Genomic DNA, 14,946 nt, shown 5'->3' with positions numbered 1-14,946 from the left:
CACGCGGCATCTTGGCACATTCACACGGACAACCTTTGACATACGAAGTGGCAATATGTATGTGAGGGCCATGAACGAAGCTTTTGTCGTCGCGACAAAGACAGTAAGTTCCAAAAAGAGTGTGTGAACTCAATGCAAATACCTTCATCAAAGTCCAAACAACATTTGCAACCCATCACAGAACACCCATAACTCCATAGAACATGACACAAACACATCTCCATTTTCAAACACCATGTAACCAAGTACTATGACCCTAAATAAAACAATGTGCGAGAGATAATTCAACTCTTTCTGTTTCTCCACTTTTTTAGGTCAATTCTCTTTGAATGATTTTGTACTTTATACTATGAAACAACTGAGATTCTTCCATTTTCTATAGCTTCCTAAAAAATTTGGGAAAATATTATAATAATTCTATCTCATACGCGTTTTGAGTCTCCTTTACAAGTTGAAACTAACGTTGGATGTCTCTATGCTATATGATAGGTGTGTACTATGATGATGTTCAATCTCTAAAAAGGAAGTGATTCCGAGTAATGCACGTAATTTATTTACATTTGTTTAATTCTCTTCACCTGCCGTCATTCCAAGTAAGAGAAAGAAAAAAAAATTGTCAAATAATAATAATTCATTCTAATAATTTTTTTCTAATTACTCAAAAAAATCTAAAATCTAAACAAAAACATTTTTGTTGTTATAATACAGAAAAAAAAACATATTTAAACCAATGATACATTTTTCGTTAAATGACTTTTATATATTTTTTATTCCAACATGTAAAGAAGGTATGTATAGCTGGACCCTTTCTTTTATTCAGGAATATTAATAATACACTCCTTTATTTTGTTTAATGAGTTTTGTTAGTATTTTTTTTAATAAATTTTAACCTAATAGATAATGTGTATAAAAAATCTACTAATTAACAACGTCCTTTTGTTAGTATCATCATTGTCCTATGCTTTATGCTTTAATTATATATTAAATATTTCAAAGGTATGATGATTTTAGAGTTGTAATTAAATTACGTTGATAAAAACTTAATCAAAATTCTTTCCAAATATTATGAACCAAAATCTTAAGAAATATCTATTTCAAATGAATTTTTCCTTTAAGCTAGTATTTATTATTAAATTATTTAATAGGTACCGTGATACACTTTATTATATCAAAGATATGCATCCTTTGAATAAAGGTCTTAATAATACTTGTTAACTAAAAAAATACATTTAACGAAAAGTATAACATTTAATACTTTATAAACTTAAATGTTTTCTTTTTATTTTTTATTTTCAAATATTTCACAAATATTTTAAGATGATTATTATACTGTACGAATCAATATTATGCAGGCCTTTGAAAATGAAAAGTCGTACATGTAAACTAGAGGAAGACTGGGTCAAGTACGAGTGAAACTTAAAAGTAAATTAGAAAGTTTTTAATTTTTTTAATCAAATAGTTATAGGTTGAACATCTATCTAGCTATCTATATATAAACTTTAACCATTTTTTATCTTTAATATTTTTTAACTTGATATCTAATAATATAAAGTTTTTTAATTTCTAAAAAATACATTTTGTATTTGTGTCTTCTACTGAGATAACCGTGTAATTGATTTATACAACACAAATTTTCTCCTTTGTATATATCATTACAAGAAAATTATTAAATAAAAAATTAATTTTAAAAATAACAAATATTTCGTTATTTGATTAAATTATATACTATTTTAAAGACAAAAAAATTATTGGTATCTAAATTAATTTTTAATATAAATAAATAATTTTTAAATTAGTATATAATTAACTATTAACTTTAAAATCTAAATAATTAGAAAACAAAACTTATTATACCACATTAGCTAATTCTGAACAATAATAGAGTTTTATGGAAAGACTTTTATACTTAACAACATTTAGATCATACATATGTTTCATTGTCTGTAAACTTAGTCAATTTATCTCTAATTCTTATACTAATCATATAAATGTTGTTAATACTTTGTTTATATATGTTCCTCAAACACATTGTTAGACAAGGCATTCCTTTTAAAGCGTATTCTAATACTTACTTGCATGCTGAATTCTGTATTTTTCTAAGTAATTCTTTAATCTCCTGAAAGTTCAAAAAGCAAAACACAGTTAAGAGTCTTTTATTGAGGTGAAATATAGAGTTTTGAGAGTTGTTTCAAGTGAAATAACCTAATTAAGACATCTATTAAGTGACTTTATATTGACCCTCTTATGTATAATGTGATAATAAGATTACTATCAAATTGCCTTAAATCCTATCATGACCAAACACGTAAATATTGATTTGCATTTTTATTAGAGATAAAGTAAAAAAAATAAAATCTCAAACTAATTCATATTAAAAAATACCATCACCTTGCAATTACTCAAGACCAAAAAATTTCAATATTTTCAAGATGACCATTATATTTTTCTTCCCTCTTGAGAGGATATATTTTGATTGACCGTGTTTAATCATGGTTAACTGATTTAGTTTACGATTAATTAGTTTATTTTTTGTTTTATATCATATATTCAGTTTAGTATCTTAGATGTAAACACATTATACTCACTTCTATTATTCAATACAATTCTTTTCTCTTTCACTATGTGTTGTGTTTATAAAGTCAATATTATATAAATTAATAAATTCTTTTTTTCAAAATATAAATGTAAAGTGAGATTGAAATGATAGAAAAAAAGGTAGGGGTCAAATATTTACTCATGAATAAGTAGCATTCATTATGAAAAATCTAAAGAAAATATCTGTGACAATATATGCTAACAACGCGGGAAGCGAAGGCAAGGCTTGTAAGTTACAAGTTTGACTGAATGCAGTGTGTGTACATGCCAACGACATTCTTAATTCTTCATTCTCCATTCTTCCTTCACTTCTACCCTACCCTTCACCTCTTCACACTTATTCTTTCACTTCAACTCATAACAAATTTTCGTTTCCACAAACTAAAATAATCATTTATCAAAGATAATACATATAATATAACATGTTTAAGCTTCAAAATCTTGTTCATATGTGGACAAGTTTTGAAAGAAACAGTAATCTTAGCTTACAAATAAGATATGATGGCTGTCATGATGTAACGTATAGACAATCGTAGATCTTCGTATTTTAGACGTATTTTATGATTGGGTTTTGCAGTCTTACCTTCAGAACCAAGTAATAAAATCTCCAGCAAAGCAAGGCCATGGAACATCCATCAAGAATGCAGTGAAGCAGAATCAATAACTAATTATCACATCTCATTATTATATATATTTTATGCAGATAATATATATGCTATCTGCATGTAAGGTTGCATATTTAGAGAAGTTAATTTGTATTTGTTATTTATTAATTTTTTAAATTCATTTGATGTTTCATAACTAAATTCGTTTGATGACTATTATTAATAATGTTACTATTTGTATTTAATATAGCTCTCCATATTAAATTTATATATTACATCTTACTCACTTGGTTTTTTTAATATTACGCCATTATTATAATCATAATATAATTTATGCTATTTTGAATTTTCAATATATATTTCACATTTAAACAAAAATAATTACAGAAACTAATTTAATAAATTACAATTACTTAAAAATACTAATTACTTAAATTGAGATCTAACGTACTATTAGAATTTTAATTACTAATTTTTTTAAATATAAATAACGACTAAAATTTTGATAGTTAATTAAATATTAATTTACAAATTATTTATTAATAATAAAAACTAATTTAGATACTAATAATTTTTTAATTTTAAAATAATATCTAATTTAATTAATAAGTAATTATTATTTTTATTTATAAAATTAATTTTGATTTAATAATTTTTTAATATTTTAACGGTGTGAATTAACTGATAAATATTAAATTTTATGTAATTATTTTTATAATAAATAAATATTTAAAATATAATTTATATTATAAATAAAAATTTATGTGTAGTAAAGAAATATCTTTAGAATAAGCAAACGGATAAATAAGAACACGTTTTTTTGGTTAAAAAAAAAACAAAAATACTCTTGTTTATGTGTAATCTCTTTTTTTATTATTTTACATACATATTTGTGTTGTTTTCCACAATCAAACAAGAAAAAGAAAATTGATCATGTTATTCTACGGCATTTATTCAGAAAAATTGTTATGCTTGCTTCACAGTGTGTTGAATCCATTAAATATTGTTATTATTTTTATCAAAATTAGAACTATTTCAAGTAAAATTATTCTGACTCTTTATTAGTCTTAAGTTGAAGTCCTAAACATACATATGTAATTACTTAGAAAGAGAATTCTGTCATCTATAACAATTATATTATTAACACAACTGTCTCTTGTAAAGAATATTTATTGTCTTAAAAAAGTTATAAAAAAGACAAATTTCTAGCTTTGAAAGTTTGAAGCTAATTAATGTTCCTCTGTTCTCTTTTGATCTTACCCAGCAGTCATTTTGAATAGTTCAACTTTTCACTTAAAAACATTGGAAATGGAAAGAACCAAATTGCCTCGATAAAATAATACTGATTACTACATCAGTACATGATGCTACAGAAATGTAGACTAAGTATTTTGAAAAAGAATAGAAATAAATTCCCTTTTCCTGTATATTGTTTATATAGCAAGAATAAAGTTTGATTTAATTGATAATAAAGTTTCCAGTATAACCAAGTAATGAACACATTTTGCACTACCATATACAGATATATTTTTTCCCTTTATTATAGGGTGAAAAGTTGGGGCACAAAAAAAGTGGATAATATAGTAAACAAGAGTTGTGGTTCTGTTTGAATTCTGATATACTTTTTATTCTTTGTAACAACTTACAAGCACATTACAAGTAAGCAGTGGAGAGAAGAAAAAAATTGAACTCAAAACAACCCATATGCCCAAGATTCTGAATCCATGATCACTCTTGGGTACTGATTGACCTGAGTGTCAAACACTTGCTTTCTGTCACCATCACCATCATCATTAATAAGCAAATTCCAACTTCTAATCAAGTCATCATCCCACAAGGCCATACTGCTATTGTTATTGTCAATCTTAGTATCATTGTAATCATCGGACCAGTCAAAATCTGGGAGCACCAGGTCTTCAAAGAAGTTGGGGGAATTTGAATAAGAAGATGATGATGTTGAAGATGATGTTGTAGTGGTTGGTGAAGTGGAAGTAGCAGATGGAACTAATATCTCACTGGCTTCTATTATGGGAACTTCATCAGTACAGAACTCATTCATTAGTTCCATGGAGTCAAAAAGGGGTGTCATGATTTGCTCTTCCTCCTTAGCTTCTTCAGTTATGCTTGATAATTCAAATGAAGTCTCTGGCTCCTTGTTTTGCTCACTTTCAGGCTCAAATTTGGGGTTTTCCTCAACTTGGATAGCTTGTTGCTGATGTTGTTCTTGCAATGGCTGATGGGGTTGTTGATCTGGTTGGACTTGGATTTGCTCAGTTGTAGTGGAAAGTGACTTGTGGGTAACAGGATCAATTCCCATTTTTTTGAGCTTTTTCTTTATGTGAGTGTTCCAGTGATTCTTGATCTCATTATCAGTTCTTCCCGGGAGATGAGAAGCAATCTTAGACCACCTGCACAAGGGAGAAAAGAAAACATCAGAAATTAATATAGGAATCCAATTATTAAAAAAAAGTGCTTACATCAAAAAGTTCATGCTAGGAATGTTTACAAAGGAAAATAACTTTGTCAACTAGAGACTAGAAAAGTATATTTTACTATCGCATGGAAGTTACAAATCAGAAAATTTGCTCATAAGACAAACTTGGGGCCATCATTTTTGTATTAATGATTCTCCTTTACAGTCAACATAAATAACTACAATTATACTGTTCCTTTCCTTTTAAAAAACATTAAGGATAGTAAGGAAGAAAGCAAGTCTGCAATTTTTATACCTTTTCTCCTCCTTGTAGGAGTGTGTTACTATGGGACCATTTCTTCTTTTTTCTGATGAATAAACAAATTGCCACTTGAGGGCGTGTATTATAGAAATGATAACTTTGATTCAGTTATCCCTTTTGACATGATTGAGATATGTTTTAATGTTTTATAAAATAATGCTTTTAGATGAGCCTGGTCTAATATTTCAGAAAAAGCACTGTACCAGTACATTTAATCAATTAGAAAAAAGTTGATTAAGGAATAGCCAAGCATGCACAAACAGGGGAAACAGAGTGGATGGAGAAAGAACCTATTGCCAAGTTGAGCATGGAGATCAATGACCATTTTCTCTTCATATTCTGATAAAAGGCCTCTCTTCAGGTCTGGCCTTAGGTAATTTGTCCATCTGAGCCTGCAACTTTTGCCACACCTTAACAGTCCTGCATGAAGACACAAGACAAACTTTTGTTAAGTCAGCATGTAGTGATTGATTACAAAACATGCAAGTGAATACGAAACTTTACTCAACTCCTTTCTCAAATAATTATGTTCAAGAAACAACACAAGCCATAATGTTTCTTGCCTCTTTGCAATTAAAATGCTTAAAAGCTATATTTCTAAGTCCATTTTTTAATGGTTGCTTTTACTGAATTTGAAGGGAAACAAAATGAGCACAGCAGAAACAAGCAGCCAAAATGAAGAATTTGACCAAAATGAAAAAAATGAATGAACCATTTAAAGATTTTTGATAGGGAAATGGTTAAAGAAGCATGTGGGTAGTCCATTAGGGAAATAAGGATTATAATTGAGACTTAGAGGTAAAGACATGCAGCAAGAGAAGGAGCAATGAAAGGAGACCTGCTAGTTTAGGGACAGCTCTCCAGCAACATTGGCCATTAGTGAGGATGAAGTTGATGAGTTTCTTATCCTCCTCTGCAGTCCATGGACCCTTCTTCAATCCCACTTTGTCACAGCAAGGTTGTCTTCCCATTTTGTGTTCACCAAAACTCAAATGCCAACAAAGTGTACCTGGAATCTGGAATTGATCCCTCAAAACTAGAGGCTTCAGATTAATACTGATATATAGAGAGAGAGGAAGGAAGACTTAGAGTTCCTAAGAATATGCACATAACAAGGTGGGATAGAGCACCACCACCTACTTATTTATATATAAAACTCAACCTCCTCTTAACTCCAAATCCCCTTACCCCACTACCACAATTACTCTTTTATTTATTTATTTTTGTTACTAGCTATTTATTTCACTGAATTTAGCTTTTATTTTATTATCAGTGGGGATTGACACGTGTTGTGCAGGGATGTGACACGGTCCACACGTGCTACGTCTTCATCAGAAAACGCCACATCATCGAACTTCTTTGCTTTGGTTGGAAGCGTGAGATACTCCACTAACTCAATCCTCTCTAAAAACAGTAACACAACAAATGAGTTCAATTTCTCTAAAAACAGCACCAACTCTTTTTTTACGTCATTCATTCTCGTTTATACTGCTATCATTATCACCAACACAACAACTATCAAATTTAAGCCACTTTGTAAAATTAAGGTTCAAACCGTGAAACTGGTAATTAAAAACTCAGACAATTGTATTAATCACTCAAATTTTAGTATTTTACTTAACTACATCACATGTTTATATATGTTATTATGAAACATAATCTGAAAGTTAATACACTTATCCATCAATTTAAATTTTATTTTTATAATAATTTATACATCAGATTCTAATAATACCACAATGAAGAAAAGATAGTTATACGCAATGCCGTGAACCATTAAACCCAATATCTGAAGTTCCCAACCAAGTCAACAGAAATGAAACCAAGATAACAGTCAGAACGTCAGAAAATAATGAACAATGCAGCTGTAATGAGTAACTGAGTTACTGCATACGCGTTGAAACAAGCAAATGCATGTGGATCAGAATTGAATTGGTCCACACTCTTGTTTTCCCTTAAAAGCAAAATTACCAAAACTTTACCTTCCAAGACGTAAAGAGTCGTATACCAATATCTTGCTCCCTTAATTAATTATCTACTGTATATTAATATATGATATGTGTAATCTGCTTTCATTCATATCCACCTCTTGTAACAAAGTCAGGTTGGGACATTTTACAACAACAATAAATAACTTGCATCAAAATCAAAATGTGTGTTTAAAACAAAAAAAACAAAAACTTATTAAAATAAAATAACCTTTTGTATTTGTTCAAATTATATTTGTAATATACGTATTTATTTTATGCATACGTTATATATACGTATATAAAATGATTCCAAGAGTTGAGACACCTGATCAATGAAACAACTTTCAACAGTTTTTTTTTTTTTTTCTAATTACAATTAGCAGAAGAGCAGGTATAGTAAATACATATATTTTAGCTAAGTTCTATCAGTAAATGTCAAAGTTTGTTATATGATCTGAATTAAGTAATAGTTATATGTTTACTTTCTTTTATCCAAAAAGACTTTAATGTATACCTATAAACTGGTACTAGAAGTAACCCAAATCATGTACAAAATCAAGCACAAAACTGTACAAAAATAAAAAATTGATGCTACAATAATATAACTACTAAAACATTCTTTCAATTATCTACATGTCACAGAGCTTCATGTTAATTGAACATACTAAACCTCTTAGCTTTCACTAATAGTGATCAACATGCATTCTTGATTTAAAATCCAGATACTTAAGAACTATCATTTCCCCCCTTATGTTAGTATCTTTCCCTCTTTAATATTAATTTCTTCCAATACACTTCTTCCGTGGTTGCACTATTTAATATTGTTTCTGACTGATGACAGTCTTTCTTTAAATCCAGTGTACATTTCTACCTTACCAACCTTCTTCAGTTTTTAGTCTTTTGGCCTTATTTAAAGTACTCTTTTTAGATCATGAGCTGCAGGTACTATATTATCTTTTATGTGAAGAATGATTGGTATAGACAAAAATTACTTAGTTACATACCATTGACTTTATATTTATATTTTAACATTGTATATATGTCATACCGAAATAGTGTATATACCATATATAATTCAACTTAGAGAAACATGTTGTTATATATAAGGTCTATCCTTCAGCACTAGATATAGCTGAGTTGTGATCCAAAGACCCTCCATGAAACTAAGAGGGGATAGAAAACTTGCGGAAACCAGAAACCTGCAGCAGTGAAATTTCTATAAGAATCAAACACCAACTATTTTTGACAAATTGGCATTTTTGTTTTCACATGAACTCACTGAAAGACACCATGGGTTACTAGCTTCTGTAAATAATAGTCAACCATCTTTCTGCTTGCCCGCGAAGTGATGGTTTTATCTAATCTTGATGAATTGTTTTTCTTTTCTAACTAAACTTATGCCTTCTGATCATGTTGGAAAGGTATGAGTCTCATTAATTAGGATTGGTCAATGGTAATTAATATAGTTAAGATGCATGATTCATACTTGATGACCAGGTGTAAGTATATATGTGAACCTGAATCTAGCTAGATTTCATAAAAACGTGGAACCCTTAACTTCTATCATGATTCACAGCAGCTGGTTGAAGTTAGTGTCTGATATGCATTCTTTTTATACAGGCTTTGACAAACTAGGTTTAATATTTGACAATAACCTCCAGAGAAAGATAACCTCTGGAGAGTCTAGTAGGGTATGTGACCTATAGCATTTTTTAATACATAGGTATATATACAACATCTTTTTCTTTCTTTATTTTATATATGTAACTAGCCTAACCCACTACTCTCGGTTTAAATCAACATCTAAGCTTTAAGATGGTTTGTGGAATATTCATTCAATCAAAGCTTTAAGATGGTTTGTGGAATATTCATTCAATCAATCCAATATGGTTGAATATGTATCAATATAGAAACTCTATCAGTTGTGGTTATGAATAGATCTGATCAATGAATTGAACATATTATGCTAGTAGATCAAAGATTTCTACTCATTGTGTAGATAACAGATGGATCATCTCTTAGTAGAAAATATATGTGCAGATGTAGACTTGTTAAATTACTGCATCCTGTAAACCAGCAAGAATACAGAGTAGTCATTAACCTGCCTAGCAGAGACATAACATTGAAATCAAATTATAATTGGAAGATGATGAAATGGAAGAACTCAACACACTTTTTGACATGGGTTACTACTAAAATTATTAAATAATAATTAAATTTAAAAATAAAAAACATTAATTAAGTTAGATACTAATTTAATTTAGAGACTAAAAAATTATTGATATTTAATATAATTATAAATAAAATATTATAAAATAGTTTCTAAATTAGTATTTAAATTAACTATCAGTTACTAATATTTTAATTTTTATTTAGTCTTAAAAAAATAATAAAAAATAATTTAGAACATAAATAATTAGTAGATAGAACTTTATAACTAATATTAAAAATCAATTTAAAAATTATTTTATCAATTTTTATTAATAATAAAAATTATTTTATATATCAATAATTTTTTAATTTATAAAATGATATCTAATCTAATAATATAATGATTAATTATTTTGATATTTAAAAATAGTTTTTATTTTAATTTTCTTGTGTTGAAATATTTTTATTAATTTTTACTTTTGTAATGTATAAAATAAAAACTTTCAAGTGTGTGGTGAATATGGTTGAGGATCAATGATAGCTATCGTTTTACTGTCAAATTAATATGATTCTAGAGTAGACTTGTCTAATACTAGAGAGATGATAGTATAATTGTGGACAAATGTCCCCAAGTCGTCTCCCAACGAATCCAATAGTAAAATCAGTTGATTAGGGTTTAAAATCTATCTGCAGACAATACAAGTTAGCAATAACAATAAATAAAGATAAAAAAGGGGTTTGAGATAGTTGTGCAGAAAATATAAAAAAAAATTAAAATAACAAATAAAAAGCGGTTGATCCCAAGTTCTTCCACCATTGAATTCTTCACAGGTTCTCTAAAGATTAGAGCTAAACCAGATTGAACATGCGCCGATCTGATTCAACTGAAACTCACTAGTAAAGCATGCTAGTTTAATCAATACCCACTTTGTTCCATGCGTATACTCCATGGGAATGCTTACCTCCTCTCCCTTGAATCATGCGCCCAAGAAATTAATTAGAACAATGCGAACTAACTAAGAAACCAAAGTTTAAGATAAGGAAGACTCTCAATCATGCGTTCAAGTACAACCTCTCACAAAAACCAGTTTTCCAGGAGATTAGACAATAAAAACAACTGCTATAGAGAATTAAAAATCGAAACTTTTATTGAACAAAACCTCAGAACTCAATGGGGAATTACAAAAGAATCAACCAAAAAGGTTTAGCCTTCCATGCGGAGGCAAAACAAAAGAATTACTAAGAAGAAAATAAACTAAGAAAACCCTATGAAGATCTCTCCTTTTTCTCCTTGATGCTTGTGTCCTTTTATAGGCTTTTCTGCTCCAAGGATCTTGAGAGAATATTGTAGTTTATATTTTGTTAACAGTTTCCAAGTTTCTATCTTTCCATAATTCTTTTTATTTTGCAAAAGATTTGCTTCCAATTCTGTTTATAGAATCTTGTAGCTTTTATTTTCTCTTTCTTCTCCTCGGAATATTTTTTCTGTTTTGGTTCAAGAAGCACTTGGACTTTTGCATATTTGGCCCATTCACAAAGGTAGATGCTTCCTCTGGATAATTTACTCTAAAAAGACAAAATTAACAATAATAATAGTTAAGGTCCAAATAAACCCAATTATAAGAATATTAATTAAAACAATGGATATATTTATTATTATAGTCCAATAATCTATGATTAAGGCTATTGTGTGTGAATAAATATATGCTCATCAATCAACATTAATTAATTTAGGTTATGATTGATGTAGATTTTCTTTAGCAGTAGTTACCAAATCTATTCACAATAGTTGTCAACCTCACATGTATATATCCTAGCTACTACAGTCCACCCTTAAAGTAGCTAGATTTCATACTAAACTATAAAGATAACTACCTATCTATATAAATTATACATTATAGACTAGTTCAAATTAAAAAAAAATGTAAAAATAAATAGTTCAACAATATTAATTATTAACTTTGAGATTATTATTATTTTAGCAATCAAAGAAAAAGGAAAATACAAACGAAACTTTAACTAAACCGTATATATGTTAATAAAACTTTTTTTAATATATATATATATACTTATTTATTTATATAAAATATAAGATTCCAACTTTCAGTATAAAGTATAATTGAAAATTATCACTGTAGGAAGATTTGCACTATATTAATTTTTAGAGAGTTAGATCTTTTATTTCTTCCTATACGTAATAAATATTCTTCTATAACAAGATAGTAATGATAAATTACTATTTTTAATTATTTGTTCACATTTTCATCAATTACTTTTGACTGTAAAAATTTAAATTCAATTCATAATGAATTTGCATGAAGTCAAAAATTATTATTTGCGTTTGACTATTTATATATGATAAAGATTAATTCAATAACATCATGACTATTTTTGGATCATCATGCTAGAATTGAAATATGATTAACATGAAATATTTGTCAACTATATTTTTAACTTTGTTGGTATAATAATCTATAAATAAATAAAAATTGAGAGTAGCATTCATTTTAATCATAAACAGATTCTTAGTGTTATTTGGTGAAATGCCAACTATTAGATTGTTACCTTACACACAATTTGACCCATCATTAATAGGATTATACATATTTAGCTTTTTTTTGTTTGTTATTGGGAAGAATCTTAGTTCCCTAATAGGTATTGTTGAACTTCCACAGGGAGTATTGTGTCTTTTACCCTCTGGATCTGTAAAATATGATGCTAGTTTTTCTTTGTAAATTATAAGGAAGCCCTTAGTAGTTTTCTAAGTCCAAGGAGACACTTAAAACACATTATAGTAAGGACACCACCCTACACTAGGTCAATTTAATGATTTAATTTTTTTATACTTGTTAGTCAACAGGAAATGTTCCGGTATTCAACAAGTGTGATCCTCAAATGCTTGATTTACTATTATACACAGGTAAACAAGATTTTTAAATCTTCTACTATAATCACAAATTACTTTTTTTTTCTTTATTTTCATTTTCCTTTTTAGTTGACTCACTTCACTATTTTTATTTCTCTTTAATCACTTGAAAAAATTCAAATGTAAGGATGATTTAAAAAAAAAAACAAAAGTTGACTATATAACTATCAAATTATACTACAACAATACTTTCTTTCAAACTATAAGAAAATCTCTAATTATATATGGATTCTATGTAATGAATAAGATCCAAAATCAAACTCCGTCTGTAAAAAAAACTTTAACCACTACTTAAAACAAATTTTTTTGTATTATTATAAATTTTATTATAATTCAATTTTTTCTTGTAGTGTCATAAGTTTATTTTCTTAAAAAACAATAAATTGACATGTACTTCTAATAAACTATTATTTTCTAATTTTATTTTATTTTCAAATTATTGACTGTATTAATAGAAAAAAAGATGTTTATTAACAAATAAAAATATTTTAAAAAATATAATAATTATTGTTGTTAATAAAGTGGGGGTATGATAATCAAGTTTTAGGTGTTTTCCATTGTTAATATGTGAAACAGGCCATATTGTGGATGTGAAAGTCTAAAAACATGCACACCCCAAAGATAATATTTTGTTATAAAATGGTTTGAGGAATAATAATGAACTAAAGTGGAGTCCAACATGTCCCCACCCCAAGACCGCACCCCCAAAACACCAACACCTATCAGTCTCCTTCTGTTCACTCCTTAAAAAAATAAACCCTGCTATTGCTACCCATCTCAAAAAAACAAATTATTTTATATTTATAAGGATTCTGATGGATTTTTTTTTTAATTTATACACAATTATTTGAAATATAAATTAATATAAAAAACAATATTAAAGTATAGATGCAAATAAATTTATGTAATAAAATATTAATAAAAAATTTAGATTTTTAAAAAACAAATTTAAATAAATTTCAGTGTAAAATATAAAGTTTAATAAACTTAATCTTATTAAAAATATCTTTAATTTCATAACTTTTGAATAAAAATATAAAATCAAATTATAAATAATCTTCTATTTTTTATTTTAGATTTAATATTAAAAAGTAATTTTAAAATAAAAATAATTATTCATAATAAATAATTCAAATACTATTTTATAAATTAAAAGACTATTTATATTGATAATATTCTTTGTTATTAATAAAAAATTATATAATAATTTATAAAGTAATATTAGTTATAAAATTTTAGTTAATAACGATTTAAATTTTAAATTAAATTTTAATTTAAAATATAATATAGTTAATAGTTAAAATATTGATAATTAATTAGATATTAGTTTAAAAATTAACATTACAAGAAAATTATAAATAAAAAATAATTTTCAGAGACAAAAATAATTAGTTGCTATATATAGTGACTAAATTATAGATATTTTAGAGGTTAAAAAAATGTTGGTTTCTAAATTAGTTTTTATTATTGTTAAATGGTTTTTAATTTGGTATCTAATTAGCAACCAAGATTTTTTAGAAACCATTTAATAATAATAAAATTAATTTAAAAACTAATTTTTTTTAATTTTTAAAATGGTCTCTAATTTAGTTACTATAGCAACTAATTATTTTTGTCTATAAAATTGGTTTCTATTTCATGTTTTTGCTTGTAGTGTATTTGAAATATCAATAATTTTTTAATTTATAAAATAGTATTTGACTTATTTATTATGAATCATTATTTTTATTTTAAAATTAATTGTTATTAAATAATTTTTTATAATATTTGAATAAATAAACCACATATTATAAATAAAATAAATTATTAGGATAAAAAATAGAGTATTAATAAAACAGATTATATTATATTGTATCAAGTTTATATTTTATAATTAAGTGTGTTAACCTTTTATCGTGTTGATATATATAAAATTTAGTGTGTTAATCTATTTACATGTGTAAAATGAAAAAGACCTTAATGTA

General features: G+C 26.9%; 1 protein-coding gene across 1 annotated transcript; it reads right to left on the bottom strand.

Annotated features, from left to right (window-relative positions):
- Window positions 1-4,800: 4,800 nt before the first annotated feature.
- On the bottom strand, window positions 4,801-7,166 carry LOC137814956 (transcription factor MYB20). Its single transcript, XM_068617934.2, has 3 exons — window positions 6,774-7,166; window positions 6,226-6,355; window positions 4,801-5,608 (listed from the first exon to the last, which is right to left on the bottom strand). Exons 1-3 carry the CDS (start codon window positions 6,904-6,906, stop codon window positions 4,891-4,893), a joined length of 981 nt encoding a protein of 326 aa, XP_068474035.1. The 5' UTR covers window positions 6,907-7,166; the 3' UTR covers window positions 4,801-4,890.
- Window positions 7,167-14,946: the final 7,780 nt, after the last annotated feature.

This window comes from Phaseolus vulgaris, chromosome 1, assembly GCF_051622355.1.
Source record: "Phaseolus vulgaris cultivar YP4 chromosome 1, ASM5162235v1, whole genome shotgun sequence".
NCBI classification, from domain to species: domain Eukaryota; kingdom Viridiplantae; phylum Streptophyta; class Magnoliopsida; order Fabales; family Fabaceae; genus Phaseolus; species Phaseolus vulgaris.
This window is presented reverse-complemented; position numbering and strand designations above follow the sequence as displayed.